Here is an 18767-nt window from a genome sequence, read left to right as displayed (position 1 = left end):
AAATAATCTCCATCTTTTTTCCCCTACTAGCTAATGCTTACTCTATAATGAAAGTATGTTCTGTACACCGCACACATCCTGAACACAAGTTTTTTCTTAATCTATGGTCTGGTACTTCATTTCTAAAAATACACACAGGAATGAGGAGAAACTCACAGCCACTTTGTGGTTTCTTGAAAGAAGCCACAGATGTGAATGGAAGGGTCTCTGCAACTGAAGAATTATTTGCTACTCAACATTTCTAACATAATTTTCACATATTTGCTCTTCCTCCAAAGCAGTATTAATATACATATGCCTGCCTACCTAATTTTAAAGTGAATTTTAATTTCTTAGATAGACTTTTAGAGGCTAAACAAGAAAACTTTACAGTCAACACCTTTAAGGCACAAAATTCTTTTAACTATCAAAACCTAATCAGTTCTCTAGACAAGGTCATACTTCAGATACTGAGTTTTGATTCTTAAAAATCTTGAGCCATTTTCCATTCAATATCTTCTCAGATTTTTTCCTCAAGTCCTATTAAACAAAAAGTTCTGTACTGTTAAGATGTTTTACCTTTTAAAGTATGAGAAATCCTCTTGTATACAATCATTCTGTGATTCTCTCAGTTCTTTACTGTGAGGGTACTGAGGTGCTGGCACTGGTTGCCCAGAGAAGCTTTGGCTGGCCCATCCCTGGCAGTGTTCAAGGCCAGGCTGGACAGGGCTTTGAGCAACTTGGACTAGTGGAAGGTGTGAGGGGCACCGTGGCAGGGGGTTGGAACTAGATGATGTTTAAGGTGAAGGGAAAGGATATACTTATGCAGTACCTTCAAGGTGGAGGTATATCTGAGCTGCTATTCAAAGGCATGGTCTGTCCCTTTTTACTCTAGCCATGTAGTCCTGCTGACTCCCCTGTGCCGACTCTGATGTTTGAATAGCCCTACAGCGAGCTGGTACAGGGAACTGATCCATTGAACAGCTGAATTAAGGGGGGAAAATGAACACTCAACCACCGATCCCAACATAAACAATTAAAGAAGAGGATTTCAAGAGCAAAGGTTGACTCGCACATTTAGGAGCAGGAGTACAAAAAGCAACCTAATGCCTTGTTTAGCCTATGATCTCTCTGCAAAAGAAGGTGGTTGGCCCAGGTCACTGAAATACCAATTGCCCTCCTGTTCTTGTCTGTAATTCCCTGTGTCCTTGTACACACAAGGTGTTCTTTCCCAATGAAATGTGGGAGAGTTTGAAAGCCACTCAAGTTACATCATGCAAAGACTCATCATCCCTTTTCATCCCAAGGCAAAGCTACACAAACATGCTGCCATCCCCAGAATAGCAAGGCGGCTTGGCTGGGTTTCTTTTCCTCATCCCGGGTGCTCAGGCCAGCTACAGCCAAGACTGACTCCATTACAACAACCTGATCCTCAGGGAGGCACTCATGTCTGCCAACTGCAGCACTTGCAGTGGGCTCATTCTCACTAGTTTTTTAATTCACAGTAGCTTTCAGATGTAAGTTTAAAAACAAAGTTGAAGCAAGACCTTATGATTAACTGCAGCATTCACCCTCAAGGGAAAGGGTGCTAATCTGGTTGTGTGGACACTGCTAGAAGAGGTGTTCAGCTGTGCTCATTCTCCCATTCCCCAAGTCAAGATCAGATGGTTTGTTGATACAGAAGAGATTGTGCCAGCATTTAACTCCAAAAGGCAAGGAGCAGGCGGGGGAGGGGATGACAGAGGCAATTTGGGATCTGGCATCTGTTATTAGGTCACTGGGTTCCCACATACTGCTGCAGCTCAAGCTCACTCCAGTTTCAACATAAGGCTGTTGCTGGCAAGAGCATCCCAGAGATAACGGCTCCATCTGGAGCAAACTGACGCCCCTAGCTCTGCCAAATTAATTTCAAAATACATTCTCCAGCACAACTTCCTGGCCTGACAGTGTGCAAACAGGTTTTTTCTGTGGTTTCACTCATTCCATATACTAGTGACTTAGAAACTAGAAGAAACTATAAGCCTAACCAGGAAGTAGGCTAAAAATCCAGGCCTTAAAGTGATCCAGCTATGTCTTCTTTACAGGTATATGGCAGGATAACATCCTGTTAAATGCAGCCGTGATCTGTATGCTCTAAGAATTACAAGTGATACATACTACTGCTTATTTAAATAAGTATATTATATAAGCTATTTAACAAACGAAATTATTTTAGACCCAGATTTAAATCAGTATTATCCAGAGCAGCCCTGTGGAGAAGGACTTGGGGGTGTTGGTCGATGAAAAACTGAACATGAGCTGGCTTCAGTGTGCACTCACAGTCCAGAAACCAACCATGTGCTGGGCTGCATCAAAAGAAGCGTGACCAGCTGCTCAAAGGAGGTGATCCTGCCCCTCTACTCTGCTCTCATGAGACCTCATCTGGAGGTCAGCTGCAGACGTAAGAAGGACATGGAGCTGTTGCAAGTCCACAGGAGGCCACAAAGATGATCACAGGGCTGGAGCACCTCTACTGTGAAAACAGCCTAGAGAAGGCTCTGCAAGACCTTGTAACAGTCCTCCAGTAACTACAGGGACCTATAAGAAATCTGGAGAGGGACTTTCTACAAGGGCATGTAGTGACAGCACAAGGGGGAATGGCTTTAAGCTGAAAGAGGATAGGTTTAGATAATAGGAAATAGTTCTTTACTGTGAGGGTGGTGAGGCACTGGAACAGGTTGACTGGAGAAGCTATGGCTGCCGTATCGCTGGCAGTGTTCAAGGCCACATTGGATGTGTCTTTGTGCAACCTGGTCTAGTGGAAGGTGTCCCTTTACCCATTCTGTGACTGATTCATGCCACACAGTTCAAGCTTTTCTTATTTTACAGTGCCAGGGTTTATGCCATCTGTGCGAGAGAATTTCTCCTTTGATTCCCCCAAGCTGTACTCTTGTTTTTGAAAAGCATTACCTCTATAGAATGATTTAGGCTAGAAAAGATCAGACTAACACAGCCCAGTCCACCCCTAAACCACGTAACTATGCCACATCTACATCTCTTTAAGTACCTCCAGAGATGGTGACTTGATCATTTCCTTGGGCAGCCTGTTCCAATGCTTGACCACCCTTTCAGTGAAGAAGTTTTTCCTGATATCCAGTCTAAACCTCCCCTTGCACATCTTGAAGCCTTTTCATCTTCTATCATCTGTTACCTGGGAAAGAAGACCAACACCCACCTCTCTCCATCCTCCTTTCAGGTAGCTGGAGAGAGTGGTAAGGTTTCCCCTGAGCTTCCTTTTCTCCAGATTAAACAACCTCAGTTCCCTCAGCTGCTCCTCATAAGACTTGTTCTCTATGGAATCACAGCTTCACCTGTCACAGTATACATGTTCAGCAAGTAACATTTAACAGTACATTTTCTCCAGTATGCACACATGGCAGACTCCTCCAATCTCTCCAGAAACCAGCACACTTGTGTCTGGTTATGATTAATACTGCCTGTGAGTAACACCACATGTTAACAATTCCATCCTGCTCATGACTCAGTCCATGCCTGGACTCAGTGTGCAAAGAGCAGATGAAGCCAGCATCAGAGTTCAGGTTTTAAGTGCCTCAGGTTTGGTGTAGAGCCAGAGGCAGCACTCTGCCTTGCCACATGGGCAAGGGGAGAATTAGAGAGCTGTTTTATTTACCTTCCTGTGGTAGCTGTCTGCTTGAAGACATCAGCACCCTTTTTTAAATAACTCTTTTTTATTATTACTTAAATAAAGAGACAACATTCAATGAAAAGGTTGGTACGCAGTAATGCTGTGTTAATAGAAATGTAAAATCATCATGCACAGGAGTCATCAACCTTCTTCAGATATCCGTATGAAGGCTTCCCCACAGTTTCTGGACTAACAGTCTTATTACAGGACAGAAGAAAGTAGAACTCTAATCTCCACAAAGCCTCTTATTTGTACTGGACTCTTGTCTCTTGTCTCAGCCAGAGACAAGGTAAGAAAGCCAAGTAAATATTGCAACTTTTGCACTAGGTCACTAATGCACTTAGATGCAAAGAGCATACTTACTGCTAGGAAGAGCATGCAGTACATGGAGAACGAAGAATGGCCAGAATAAAATGACAGTCTGGAAAAGAGCAAACATCTCATTATTTTTCTTTTGCAAAATCCAGTCTACAGAGTTACTAATTTGTCTTACACAAGTGAACTGGAAAAATGCAAACATTCCATACTTCAAGAAGGCATTCTAAGCAGATCAGACATCTGACAATGGCTTCTGACAAACAGCACAGACTTCACACTCAGCAGCTATCCTGTTCCAGCATTCACTTGATGTCCACATCAGGCTAGTAATTACTAGCACTTTGAATAAAGTTGGAACAGCAAGTGAACACATCCTCAAAGCTAGAAATCAAGTGCCCTTTAAAACAGTATGTTTCATCTTCTATACCAGAATACTGTAAATAAATGATTTAAAAATGTATAATATCCGATATTCGCAGTGCCACAATGTACACACTGAAAGGTAATCACCCCAAACAAAATCAGTAGCCCTTGGTCAGCATCAAGAGACAGAAGTTAACAGCACATATTTAGATGTATATACCACATATTCACATGTATACCTTTGTTAAAACATACTGATTCATACAGAGCACGATCATCCATCATTGAAGGGTAGGGGGAAAGGCAGGAAGGCAGTTCATTAGTCAGCCAGCTGCAGAAGACAACACCTCCCCTTATCATTTTCAGAAATAGCTTCATGCTTAGCTATCACATTTAAAGAGTGGCAGCACTGCCTTCAGCTCATAAAGGCTTCGAGCAGGTCCAGACTGAAGGGACTCTGCATTTGATGCTGAAGGTTTTCTCCTGCACAGATGGTTTCTGTGACGAGCTGAGTGTCAAAGTTGTAAAACAAATGCCACTCACTTCTTGTCAGGAGTAGAAGGCAACATGGAAAGACATTCTAATTCTGTCTAAAGTGGAAAAACTGTACTTAAAACTATTTTTTAAATAAAAGTGGAAAAACTGTACATAAACTGTATTTTTCTGTTTTACGCAGAGCTTGTACCTGTGCTGTTTGACAGGCTATCAGCCAGGCTCCTGTGCAAGTCAGCTACATAACAGAGCACTCCTGGCTTAAGAGTTTGGCATAGCCAAACAAGGCCAACTTAATTAAAAGTTTCATAGCAATCTAGATTGCCCTCCACCATATCCAGCAGGGCCCTGTTTTGGTGCCTCAGCCAGGCAGAAAGCCCGAGGCCAGGGAAATTCCTGGTGAAGGAAACGTTTCTACCCTTTGGACAAGACTAATGAAGTCAGCTCTAATATGCAGTTAGATAATTGAGTTAATCATTCGCTACTCAAATACCACAAAAGCAGCAATAAAACTACTTGTGCACAAGTGAAACTGCAAAACTTTCTGCATTAATTTGCATGTGTAACATAACAAAAATGCATCAGCTGTTGGAAGAAAAGAAAGCCACACAGAAGTTTCCTGCATAGGTTTCAGAGTTCTTGGTTTATAGTTGACTCAAAGCATTGCTAATAGTGCAGTGAGAAGTACTCTGGAGTTGTTTCAGAAGTACTAAAACAATCCTGAAAATAGTAAGATGAATTTTGTGTGTCAACATTTGTATATTCATGCACAAACAGATATTTTTCAATTAAGTTCTTAAATAGAAAACCTGTATTGACAATGTGTTATCTTAAGATGTTGAAAATTTCAAAGCCATTAACATTACATTTTAGCTAGACACCTCTACTTTACTGCTCTAACTCTTCACCAGTTGAAATCTCTGGGCAACTGTCCACTATGAAAGCCAACAGAGTAAGCATTTTGAAGAGCTCTGCCTTTCAGATAAACATGTCTTCTGAGCCATGGAAGCAAAGCATGCTGTTCTACAGAACAGAAGACAGATTAAGGAATTCTGGCTCCTATGCCAATATTTTACCCACTGACTTTGGGGCTATTCCTGTTGTCCATGAGATGGCATTTCCTGCAGTTCTTGAAGGCAACCTATTGCCAACTGAAGGAATTCAGAAGGCTGATAAGGAATAAAACCAAATACTTTAAGGAGGGGGGTTGGGTTTTTTAGTTCTTATGCAGTTTAATGGTGTTTTAGACTACTAACATTCTTGGTTTTAGGAATGTATTAGCCCAGCATAAAAAAATGCCTTGTTGGAAGTTGAAGATTACAAAATATGAAGGCATTCTCATCAGGCATAGATAAGATTGCTGTACATGACTGAAAATGTTGTGCTTAGAACATGAAGTATTGCCAGAAATACAACTGGGACAAAGTATTGATCCAACTTGTATATTGTGCAATCCCAATGACATTTCTTTGGCAATACTGTCATCTCTAGATTTCTTTAAGGAACAGACATGTCTTTAACAAATTAAAGAAATCTTGGAACCCTTTCAAACACTAGGTTTAATAATGGAACAGCTTCCCAGTGACCCTCAGCACGCAAACAGTGTCATCCCAAAACCAGGAGAACATTCTGTCTTCAAACCAGCCAAGCTGCTGCACAGCCCAGGCTTTGAGATCATATGGCAGGTGCTATCTTGCCATTAGCCAGCATTATTTACTAGTCCTAAGAATGCATAAGTATCACAAGAAAATAAATTTATAAATAATGTGGTACAGACAACTCTCAAACCCCCTGCCTTTCACTAATGAAGGCTAAATTATTCCAGCAGGAATTTGCACATCAGATTTCAGGAGTTCTTTTACCAATTAATATTAGAACAACATCCAGTGAACATGAAGTAAGAGCTGGTTAAGTGTAAAGTCTTGTTTTGATTGTTTCCAAGATGGCAGAGACTGGCATCAAAACAACAGCTCTGCAGACAGAGATCCATGCCTTTTACTTAGTCAGTACCTACCTCACAGACCCTTCTGATGTGAGGAACAAGGCTTTAACAGGAAAGTGCTTATTTCCACTTGGGCAATATATTCCTAGCACGTTAGAAGAATGCCTTAAGTAACAACCCAAAACCAGTTTCAGATCTTGGTTGAGGCCTAAAGTTTCCACTGTCTGCAGTACAGCGGGACATCTCAGAAAGGGCTGCATCAAAAGGAGCGTGACCAGCAGGTCGAAGGAGGTGATCCTGCCCCTCTACTCTGCTCTCGTGAGACCTCAGCTGGAGTATTGTGTGCAGTTCTGATGTCCTCAACATAAAAAGGACATGGAACTGTTGGAACAAGTCCAGAGAAGGCCCACGAGGATGATCAGGGGACTGGAGCACCTCCCGTATGAAGACAGGCTGAGGAAGTTGGGGCTGTTCAGCCTGGAGCAGAGAAGGCTGCGTGGAGACCTCATAGCAGCCTTCCATATCTGAAGGGGGCCTATAGGAATGCTGGGGAGGGACTCTTCATTAGGGACTGTAGTGAGAGGACAAGGGGTAACGGGTTAAAACTTAAACAGGGGAAGTTTAGATTGGATATAAGGAGGAAATTCTTTCCTGTGAGGGTGGTGAGGCACTGGAATGGGTTGCCCAGGGAGGTTGTGAATGCTCCATCCCTGGCAGTGTTCAAGACCTGGTTGGACGAGGCCTTGGGTGATATGATTTAGTGTCCTTGCCCATGGCAGGGGGGTTGGAACTTGATGATCTTAAGGTCCATTCCAACCCTAACTATTCTATGATTCTATGAAAACAACATAAGTTAATGGCTGTTCAGCTTTCTTTAAACTTAGTTTTGCCACAACTTTTACATGGCTTATAGAATCATAGAATCACAGAATAGTTAGGGTCGGAAAGGACCTTAAGATCACCTAGTTCCAACCCCCCTGCCATGGGCAGGGACACCTCACACTAAATTGTATCACCCAAGGCCTTGTCCAACCTGTTCTTAAACACTGCAAGGGATGGAGCATTCACAACCTCCCTGAGCAACCCATTCCAGTGCCTCACCACCCTCACAGGAAAGAATTTCCTCCTTATATCCAATCTAAACTTCCCCTGCTCTTTCCCTTATCAGGCCAGCTCCACCAGCCCCCACTAGACCTGGCCTACAAACTTGGGTCCCATGTTCAAGGAACCTAAACCCCTGACTATGACACCACCCTTTTAACCATTTATTAACCTGGCATAAAGACAAAAGTAAAGACTCGTGGTTTATTTAAAAGGTTGCCTTAAGACTGGTTACAATTAATCGCTACAGTTCTTAAAGATTACCTGGGAAAATAAAGTACAAACAATTCCTAAAAGATGTACTTGAACTGAACCACTTAGTACCTTCAGCCAGGATTTCTAATCCCAGATTAGCATGTCTGAAACAGATGGCCTTGCGGGACAGGAACTGACAACCGTGTCATTCTGTTCTGTTCCTTTCCATGCACAAAGGCAACTTAGCCTAATGTGCTGAGCCCACTTGGTAGAAGGTACTGTTTAAGCATTTATGCAAAGTACAGGAAAAAGAAAGTACATGAAAAAGGAAGTACAGAAAGTACACGTTTAAGCAGTTAAGCAAAGTACAGGAGTCCAACAGGGAAATTAAAAGCCTTAGTGAAAAAAATACTGGAAAATAGCTAAATACATATGGTACACTGGGGCATTAAATGGCGAGAAATTAAAGTGTTAGAAATTACAGTAGAAATGGATAAACCAGAAGAAAGCTTATCTTGTGGTGCCACAATAAACCTAGCAGAGGCTGAATGATAAGGGAATCTTTCCAATACAGGTACTGAATTACGGAATGATCCCTTAGAAAAAAACAGGAGGCCCAGCAAAACATTACGCACGCTCTCACATCAATGCAAATAAAACCGCTACTGGGTCAGCCACTAAGTCCCTGCTATCCTAAAGTTCTCTGGATTCTCCAAGTCCAACTCAAAGCTTCCGCTGACATTCATGTTACCCATTTCATTGATCCGGACTGGAATAAGTGCCAGACAGAGCTGTAGCTCTGCACATCTGTGCTGAGTAAGCCAGACAGCTCCACATGCTTGTCAGTGAAATATTCCTAGAATCTAAATGCCATGAGGATGTGGTTTAATGAAGTGCTAGTCCTATGCTTCAGCTGAAGCACCATATTCTTTAAAGTCAGTTTTGTCTGCACTCAGCAATCATGTTTTCACAGCACCTGCTCTTTTCTCAAGTGCTGCATGAGTACAACTTTCAAGATTGGCATGGATTGAAAAACTTGAGGACTCTGTAATGAAGTGCTCCTGTGATTACTGCAAAGAAATATTTAAATAAAATGCACAAGCAGTTCATGTATTCAACTACTTAGAAACCTATTTTCAAAATACAACATTCCCAATTTTTCCTCCACTTTCTACCTTTTCTTCCAGCATTTAAACCCACACTTAAGTATAAAGCCTTACTCTTACAGAAAAGAAAAAGCTGCTGAAGTCTTTCCAGTTCAGTAATCCCCATATGGATAATATTGACAAAGGTGTTTTGACGTAAGTGTCTTGCACAATTCCCTAATCATATCTGGGGTGACGGGTACATGCACTTAGTCCTACTTTAGATAGTAGTAGCAGATAGAAGATTTGGACAATGCTGACACTTAACATGTAAGACTATACCCATTTTTTTGCACAGTTACACATCATTTCTCTTAAATTTGTGTAAGGTAAGTTCCCTGCTTATTCTACTGACATAAAACTGTCTTCACTGCTAGGCTGACCAGGTTCTTAAGCTTGTTAAAAAATTCTGCTGGCATAATCTGTTGGGAATTGAAGTAGTGTCTTAAAATACACCAAAATAGACAGATATAATGTAAATTATCTAAAATAACCTGTCAAAAAAATCTCCTCCTCCTATTTTTTCCCTTTCATATGAGCATCAGTCAGCCTGCATCTTGAACTTCTAAATATTCCAGTTTTATCTAGGGAGGAAGAAGTTGCCAACTCCTGGCATTCACTACCACACACAGACATGTGGGATCTCAATTTTACAGAGTCCAACCAACTGGCAAGCTACAATGGCATTCCATATGCTTATTGCAAAAGCACTATAAAACAAGTTCTCATCTGACAGTTTTGACCTTGTCACCCAATTTAATTCAACACACAAAGCAGAAGTTTAACTTCCCACTACATTTCTAGCTAGCCTCCTCCAACAGAGAAGAAAAAAGAAATCAGGGCTTTGTTTACTCCTCTTTCCTAATAATCCCTTCTCAGGAAAGAGTTAAAAGTGAAAATAGCAGCAAGGGGGACTAACATTTCAAACCAACTAATACCTTTGTCTCACATGCATCAGATTACAGGCTTCTGTTCCATTAACCGTGTCTGCACAAGTTATCCACATAATGCTGTTCTGAGTCACAGGAGTGTTACTATCATTTTACATAAAGGGAATGAGAGCAAAAAAAGATAATCCCTGTTAAATCAGGGATTTGACTGTTATTCCCTCTCTAAGAAACTGCTTTGGGCATGAAGCACTTAGTAATTGTGCAGAACCTTTCCCCCAACAGAAGTTTGTCATCTTTGAAGGGGAAAAGGAAAAGGAGGCTGCAGAACTGTCTGCATTATCGGGATTTCAGTTCCTACAGTAAGCAAGACTCATCCAAAATCTTATCTTAGGAGACTTTCCACTCTATTGACATAAGCTTTGCAAATCAGTGAAATTCTGCCAAGAATGAGAAGATGAATCTACCTGCTTTCTTAGGCATAGCTAGCTTGCAAATACTTCAGGGTGTGCTGAGCACAAGATACAAACTTTGTTTTCTAATGAACTTCAGCATGATAGGCTGTTGAAGTATCAGACAGACTGCAAGCACAGCTTTTTCTGAAAATCATTAAGGGGTTAAAAGTTTTGTTTTCAGTTATGAAAATGAAAGCTATTCATCACCACTGAGAACAGCCAATCCACATCAGGGCAAAGGAGATGCAAGATCAGAAACATGATCCAGATTGCAGAACTGCATCTCAATTGGTTAAAGCAAGTTCACATTTTAAACTTGATTCTCCCTACCACCAGTTAATTTCTGTTGCAAAGGCAGCTCTTTTTGCTTCTAGATCAAGTACAGCCCCTATTTCATCATCCACTGTAGCCTCGAAGCTTCTAAAGTTTAAATATTTAAAGACTCTCATTTTCTACCATATTTTTGCGTTTCCTTACACGTAAAATGAAGTACAGGTGCCCTGCCTAAGTTCCAGTCCTGAGAAGTGATGAATTAATTCATCAGGACTAGAAGTATTCCCAAATCAGCCATGTTACATGTTGGAATAACAGTAATGACAGAAGACTGAGAAGCAGTGTTTAAAGGAAAAGTTGCATCATCTGAGTAACAGTGCACATATGCAACTGTCCATTCTTCTTTCAGTTGCTTTCATATCCAAGCTCCTTGAGATTTTTTTTACTATGTTTTCAGAATTGAAAACTACTAAATTAGCCTGTGGTGAAAACTCCTGAGCACAAAAGTTTCAGTATTGTAGAGCACTTAAATTCCATAACAGAAATAATTAGAATGCTACAGCCAACATACCAGTATGCAGCTTTAGATAAATTTCTGATCCACAGTGCTGTTAGAAACTGCCAGATTAGATAAGTAATCCATTTAGTTATGCTGAATTAAGTGCAGTTTGATTTTTGACAAAGGTTTAAGTCATTTTGAAACAAAATATTGGAATATTCATACAAGCTAAGTTAGTTTAATACAAAATTAACACTTCATCATAGAAATATTCCCAGTACTGAGAGATGTGCAGGGGGAGAGAGAGAGAGGGGAGAGAAAAAGGAGACAGGCGCAATTGTTCCATAGAGATGGGTTAACTTGAAACAAAAGCCTGGTCTCTTGCCTTAGGTTTAAAAATTGTAAATTAAACCAATTGCAAAGGCTATCTAATGAAAACAGAGGAAAACAAAAGTATTCAATTAAAATGGATGTATGAAGCTTGTGGGTTTTGTTGTTTTTTATTTTTAAACACAGTCACAGTTTTGAAGGTGTAGGTGTAACAGAAAATGAGCGAGTTTCAAAAGTTTGGGTAAACTACAAAACAAAGTTATGCAGGTTAGCCCTGTACTGGCCATCTGGCACAGGTGCCCAGCTACTGGGAGCTGCTATGTGGTTTAACTGCACTCACCGGCATGCATGAGTACAACCCGTGAAACAAACCTGAAATGAAGTTCCTGACAAATGACTGGCAAAGGACACCACCTTGGCAACAATAAATTATAAAGTTCAAACCAGTCAGCTCTGATTTCCTAAAAGCTCCTTTGAAGATCCCATTTGGAGTTTGCAATGGCAGACTACACAGAGTTTGTTTTGAGAGCAGTCAGCACGGGAGCAATATGTCAAATGAAGTAGGGAACTGATTTTTTCCTTTAGACATGAGAATTGTAGTATGAATCTGTACATTAGTAAAACAGTTATAATTATGAACCTTAATAGATGCGTTATCATCTGTTACCACAAATAGAGCAAAGTCATAGACTGAAATTTGAGATCTTCAACTAGCCAAAGTGAATGAAACTCACTTCAGAGAAAGTTTCACACACACACACATCCCTGCAAGCTGCATGGTCTGTTTTGCAGCCTAACAGAGCTCAGACTGCACAGAGTGCCTCTGAAGCAGCCAGACTTGTAACACACAGCTTAATATTTACCATTTCAGGGTCAAACGTTTCACTTTTGTGTCTGTGTTTAGTGAGCTGAGGAATAAACCAGAAAGGACAGCTTCATGGAGCTCCCTGGTCACTATGTTATCAGTGCTCCTCCAGACCCACAACGCTGAACTTCCAGGTCCCACTCTAACGTCTGTACTCAGCAGAAAAGATAAAGAGTGATAATTTAACAAAAATACTTTTAAGTCGCTCATTGTATTACTGTAACAAACCTGCACTGCTCAGATAAAATGCAATAAACACTGCATCCAAGAAAAATTTGTAGTAAACTCAGGAAGCCCAAGCAGGTTGATTTAGGGCCCTTTAGCACATACACAAGACTATTACACATGAAAACAAATAAAAAACCAAAGCAACCAACAAACAAAACTTCACGCTGTACAAGAATGTGTGCTGATGGGGATTAGTTTAACCAGTGTTAAAGCAACAGGATAGATCAGCAAACTGTACTGCACACTGCAACCAAATTTAGCATGACTACAAGAAGAGAGCATTAGTGGCCTAAACGAACATGCTGGCATCCAGTTCGTCTTCTGAATACCCATGCCACTGCTCTGTTCCTCCTCTATATGCTGCTGTCCTAGAGAATGGGGGGGGGGGGGGGGGGGGGGGATGGGGGGATGGGGGGATATTAAAAAATACATTTTTTTTCTAATTTGATTCTAGGGCTCTTGAAAAATTAAAGCATGTTCTTCCTCAGAACTGACTGATTTACAGTGTGACTCAATCTTCAGCTACAAAAAAGCTTTAACAGCAAATTCCTTATACACTATAGAAGAGAATTAAGGTAATCACTTTAAGTACATTGTCCACTGTCAGTACACATTTGCAGATCACCTTCACCACCTTCTGTTTGCTCAGAAACAGAGGTTATGCAAGACATGGCATGTATGCACATACATAATACACACATGCTCTTTGCATCATAGCTAAAATTTAAATACTGTTTAGATATATTCTCACATCCTTCTCTACAAAAGACCTGAGCCCCTACTACTCCCAACTTTGTGGTGTTAACTGAGAAATAACATGTTATGTTTATGCCTTTCCATCTGCAATTGTTCTGTGTCTCATAGCAGCAGCATGCTAATTAAGCAATTTACATCCCTGGAATTAAAAAAGCTGCTTGGTTTACATGAAGATTATAGAACATTGCTGCATGTAATACCTCCACTTCTCCATTTTAAAAAGCATGAAAAAAGTGCAGTGAGTTGTTTGCTATATGCAGTTTTTTGCTCTAATCAATACCACTCTCTCCATTTTCAGGAGTAGGAACCTGAACTGTTTAGTTGCATAACATTGAAAATACTTTGTTATGAAACTAGTGGCTATATTTCAGTTTCAAAAATGTGAAAAAAAGTTTTGAATTGCATTCAGAAGGTCTTCAATTTTCTTTTTGATCTTTTTTTTTTTTTTAAACAAAAGCTGGACCCAGCAGTTACCCAGATTTGAAATTCAGTCCAGACTTTTCAGTTGCAGCCTAAAAGGACAATAAAATTCCATCAGAAAGGGACACATCTAGCATTTATGAAATCCAGTTTGGAGCAGATCTCATATACGAAGAAGACAGAAAGCACTCACATCTGTGTCTCAATAGAAGAACAGAAACAAGCCAACAAAACCTCAACCATAGATATTTTAAGACAGGAAGCCTGGATCTGCACTTTAAATCAGAATTCAATCAGCTCTGGAGTAAAAGTGAATTGAAGGGTTCAAGAAATTAAATGACATGCTGACCCTTCTCCTTAAGAAAATGCAAAGTCATTAGAGAAGCTCAACAAGGAGGGAAGCCCACTTAGGTGCTTGGGGCGAGGGTTCAAGTTTTGCCCAAGGCTCAATAACATGAAGAATTGCCAAGTCTTCAGGCTTAGACAGTAACTGTTGTACAGAGAAGGGAGAAGGAAAAAGCCCAAGATGTGTTAGAATCCACTAATTAATCTTTAACACTGAAGTACAGATTAAAACTTCCGGAGGCTAGAGGCATAGAACTTGTGTCTGGAAAGGGTTCGCAGAGAAGTACAGCTGGAAGAACAAACATGGCAGGGGATAAGTAATTCAATAGCTTTGATTCTGCTGTCGGACAGGCCTAAGAGGATAAGTGCTCTCTCTAATATGTTACTCAGGTGCAAAGATGAACTAGTTGGACATGTAAGCAACAGCTCCGGTCGCATAAAACGCTGATTTCAGATACAACACCCTAAGAGCACAGATATTCTATCCATCCCCAGGAGAAAAAACAAGAAAGAATAACAAAAGGCCATCTTGATTCCTTGAGCAACTTCTGACTTATTTTAAATACAAATAAAACCATGAGAAGCAGAAGTACGCTGCCTACCATGGACAAGTACTGAAGCCTCACCCAAGCATGCAGAGGAAGAACTGGGAAGGCCAAGGCTGGAGCTATTGAGGAATACAAAGGGCAACATGAAGGTGTTTAACTGATAGGTCAGCAGCAAAACAGAGACAAGGATAAATAAGCCCACCACTGGACTGGGTTAGCTATTCTGTGACAAAGGGAATAGAAAATCTGAAGGTGGTTGATGCCTTCTTTGTTTCAGATTTTGAAGTCTTTTTCCAACAAGACTTTTTCAGCCTCCTAGATCTTCATGCCTAGTAGTAAAGTTTAGAGGAGAGAGGTCTAGTCAGAGAAGATCTAACCATGCTTATTTAAAGCTGGACTCACAAGTCCATGAGAATGGGTGGCAGTCCAGTGCAATCAGTAAAGAGATGCCATGATGAAGCTGTCTGGATATCTTTAAGAAGCTCTGCAAGGGAGGCAGGGGCCTGATGGTTAGAAGAAGGGCAAGAAAGACTAAAGGAATTGATTCTCCTAACAGGCAGTGTAATCTCCACCCCTAGAGTTTTTTGAAGGATCAGGATGTACAGGGCTGTGTCAGAACTCTACAGTAACTTTCGCTTTAAACTGGAGGATGGGCCAGATGACCTCCAGAGGTTCCCTCCTGTATACACATAAAAGCTTCCTAACCATCCAGCCACACAGGTCTCCACAGTCTTCAAGATGATGTGAACATTAACCATACGGGGGGGGGGGGGGGGGGAGAAGAGAGAATCAAGTCAACAGTAAGAAAAGGTTCAGTGAAAAATTTCAGAAAATAAAGATTCAGAATTTTATAAGATATCTCTAAGGTATAATCGAAAGAGACTAGATTTTACAAGCAATAAGAAAATACCCATTTATTTGCCTAAGATGACAATCCAAGTCTAGAGATACACTCAAGATTGACCTTTTCCAGGTTCAGGCTGTCCTGGTCGAGCATGTCTCCTGGATTCCAGATCCTACTACCTAGAGATTACCAATGCGTGTTTGCACAAACGTGATCAAGGTAGAATTAGCAACTCGTGACTGCCAAAGTGAGTAGGAAGTAACCACTTAACATCACCACACAATATATTAGGACATCTAACCATACAGTTAGAAGGCACTCCATCACCATCTTGAAGTCCTGAAGTATTTTTCCAGACCAATCAACTGTTAGGATATACTAACAACAAAGACATATTTTGCATGTTGAAGACTTATCCCACAATTCATATATTAGAGGAAAATATAAGCTCTTGTGTTCTATTGTTATTCTACTAGACATTCAAGCTTCACTGTTTATAAATCTCATTTCAGACAGGCAACCAGCAACTACAGCAAAGTATGCTCAGCAGAGGAACAGTAAAATATTAATTCACAGCTCCTACTGCTGAGTATCTGTGGTTCCTATTAACTCTTTTTGGGTGCAAGAATGCTAACAAACAGGATGCACAAACAATCTGCAATGAACTGGCTAGAGCAGACAGGTTTAGGAAGTATGCCTTAGCTACCAATAAGGAATGAAGAAGTCATCATCTGTCCTTTAGGCGTCCTCTCTGCCTACTCCTCTCTGTGGAATCTGGGTATCTGGCCAATCCACTTAAAGACAGGCAAAGGCAAGCAGCAGCAAGCCAAAAGTAAAGGATAGTTGAACAAGAACAGAAGCTGCAAAAGCTGAAGAGATCAGCGATTAGTGAAGACTGCTCACTAAACACTGCCATGTGACCAGGTATATAGCCTAGCACACCTATGTATTTACTGTGCCTTACATTGCTGATTTGAAAAAGGAATCGGCCATTTGGCAAGTCATTACCTTTACAGGTGCCAAAGCAAGTACCTTAAAGGCAGCCCAGTAGCACTGAGCATTGGTCTACTTAAAGTGACAAGCTAATTCCCAGCACCAGTGACAGGAGGACCTCTTGGCTTTGATATCCATTCATAGGCACTTAAGACTTGTGCTTGTATATCAAACTTATTTTTGTAAAACACTAAAGCATGCCACTGTCTCCTAGTAAAGAAACTACATGATACTAAGTTCTGTACCCTTCTGCCCAGTGCAATTACAATTTTAAAATACATACCTTACTCAACTGTGTTAAGCGCTTTAAGGAGAACTGCTTTTTTGATGCTCGAAAGAAAACTCACCTTCACAGTTCAGGCACCTTTTTACTGAATTACTTAGTATTTATTTAAATTGAGTATTACAGAGCTCTACACAAAACTAGTAGACATCAGACTTGGCAACACCTTCATATAGAAGCTTGAGAATGCAGTTCAGTACAAGTCATTCACCCTAAGAAAACTGCCATGAAGTAGCTCATACCAAGCTTCTGCGGCTAGCTTAAAATGAAATGCCAAATACTGCCTGTTTTACAAAGAGACACAGAAGAAAAACAGAGAGTTTCTAATAATAAGTTTATTTAGCTTGCTTTTTTAAATATAACTAGTGATTTTCATGCATATTTTAGAGATCTGCAAGTGTTACATACTTTCAAGTAATACATGCATTGTTCAACAAATATGAATGAGATTTACTGAGCACACAACAGTGCTTACGATCCTCAACTTAACCACCAGTAGTACTGAAAGTGCAAGCACACTATAAACATGGTCAAGGAGAATCTAAGATGTTTAAACTTGAAGAGGACTGTTTTCAGCATAACACAGAGCAGACAAGATACTTAAGCCAACAAGAACTAGCTTATTAAGCTCAGGTAGCAATGTAAAATCTTACTGAAACTAACCAAAGCCCGTAAGCATTTTACTATTTTAGACAACCAAGCTTCAGTCCATTGTTTTATACACATGATAAAGCATATTTATGTTTTAGCATATACTTTAATACTACTGTTACTGATGAATAACAGAGACTAGTTATTATCTTTCCCTATGCCCTTATGTTATTATATAGTAGACATATGCAAAGTGTTGCAAACATCAGATTTGCTTAAAACAGTACTGGAACAAAATATGCTATGATGCTGCCCAAAACTCTCTAATCCTCCAACCATAACTTACAGGCTTCCAGTTATTACAATGAACTCAAATTTTATTATTTTCCCTCTTTACAGCTGAAAAGCATTTTTAGACTCATTTAAAAGTTTAACTAAAGATTCAGATCTATGCCCAAGTTGAATTTTGACTCCAGAGTTTCATGCTCAAAGCACACAATCCTGTTTCAAAAAAAGCACCTCAGCAAGTGCAATTTTGTTTAAAGATACTTTCTATTTGGTACTTAAGTATATTTTCATATAGTAGCAGAATAGTAAAAATACCATTCTTAGTGATTTGAAGCAAGAGAAAACATTTTACAGCTGCCACAATGTAAGGTACCACAAAATCTTGATTTCCCCCCTCTTGTGCTGTAAGTTATCATTTTATCTTCTTTTAAGCTCTAAGAAGTAGGTCCTGGCAATTACTTCTGCTAACTCACTACACTAAAATTTCAAAGCTGACATGATACAAAGACAATTTAGTATCTTGTGGGAGCTAGCATATCCCTTATTTCAATTACCAAGATGTTCTACTGCAAGTCAGATCATTGAAAAGTCAGAAACATTTTAAAGTCTGACAGCTCTGCTGATTAGAAATTCTTTGTTTTCCACATTTCATAAATGTCCTCCTTTGTTTACTCTGCGTTTTTCCAAACTGCAGTTGACAGTCATATAGAAAGTGACCATTACATGTTTTAAGAAGTACACAAGGTTCTTCCTGAAACAGAGGTAAAAGTTATACCACTGAATACATAAATAAGGCTTAGAAGTACAGTTATAGGTATCAGTAATACAAAAGAAAAAAAAAGCTGCACATGAAGCACACTAATCTCTCACACTAATCTTACTGGTTTAATTGGAAAAAAACCTCCAATTTCTCTATTTACTTCGTGCAGGAAGTTCTTCTCA

The 18767-nt window shown here is 40.2% G+C and overlaps 1 protein-coding gene across 2 annotated transcripts in view; it reads right to left on the bottom strand.

The window, feature by feature from the left end:
• PLPP1 (phospholipid phosphatase 1) overlaps positions 1-18767 on the bottom strand; it is a 59301-nt gene that overhangs the window by 6025 nt on the left and 34509 nt on the right. For both annotated transcript variants that reach the window (XM_062604304.1, XM_062604305.1), the window contains exon 4: positions 4028-4085. In XM_062604304.1, coding sequence (XP_062460288.1) covers positions 4028-4085 — 58 coding nt within the window. The remainder of the gene's footprint in view (positions 1-4027; positions 4086-18767) is intronic.

Source organism: Pezoporus occidentalis, unplaced genomic scaffold (assembly GCF_034315485.1).
Source record: "Pezoporus occidentalis ecotype Australia unplaced genomic scaffold, CSIRO_AGI_Poc_V1 ctg85, whole genome shotgun sequence".
NCBI lineage: Eukaryota > Metazoa > Chordata > Aves > Psittaciformes > Psittacidae > Pezoporus > Pezoporus occidentalis.
Note: the sequence above shows the minus strand (reverse complement) of the source record. Positions and strands in the feature narration are given on the sequence as shown.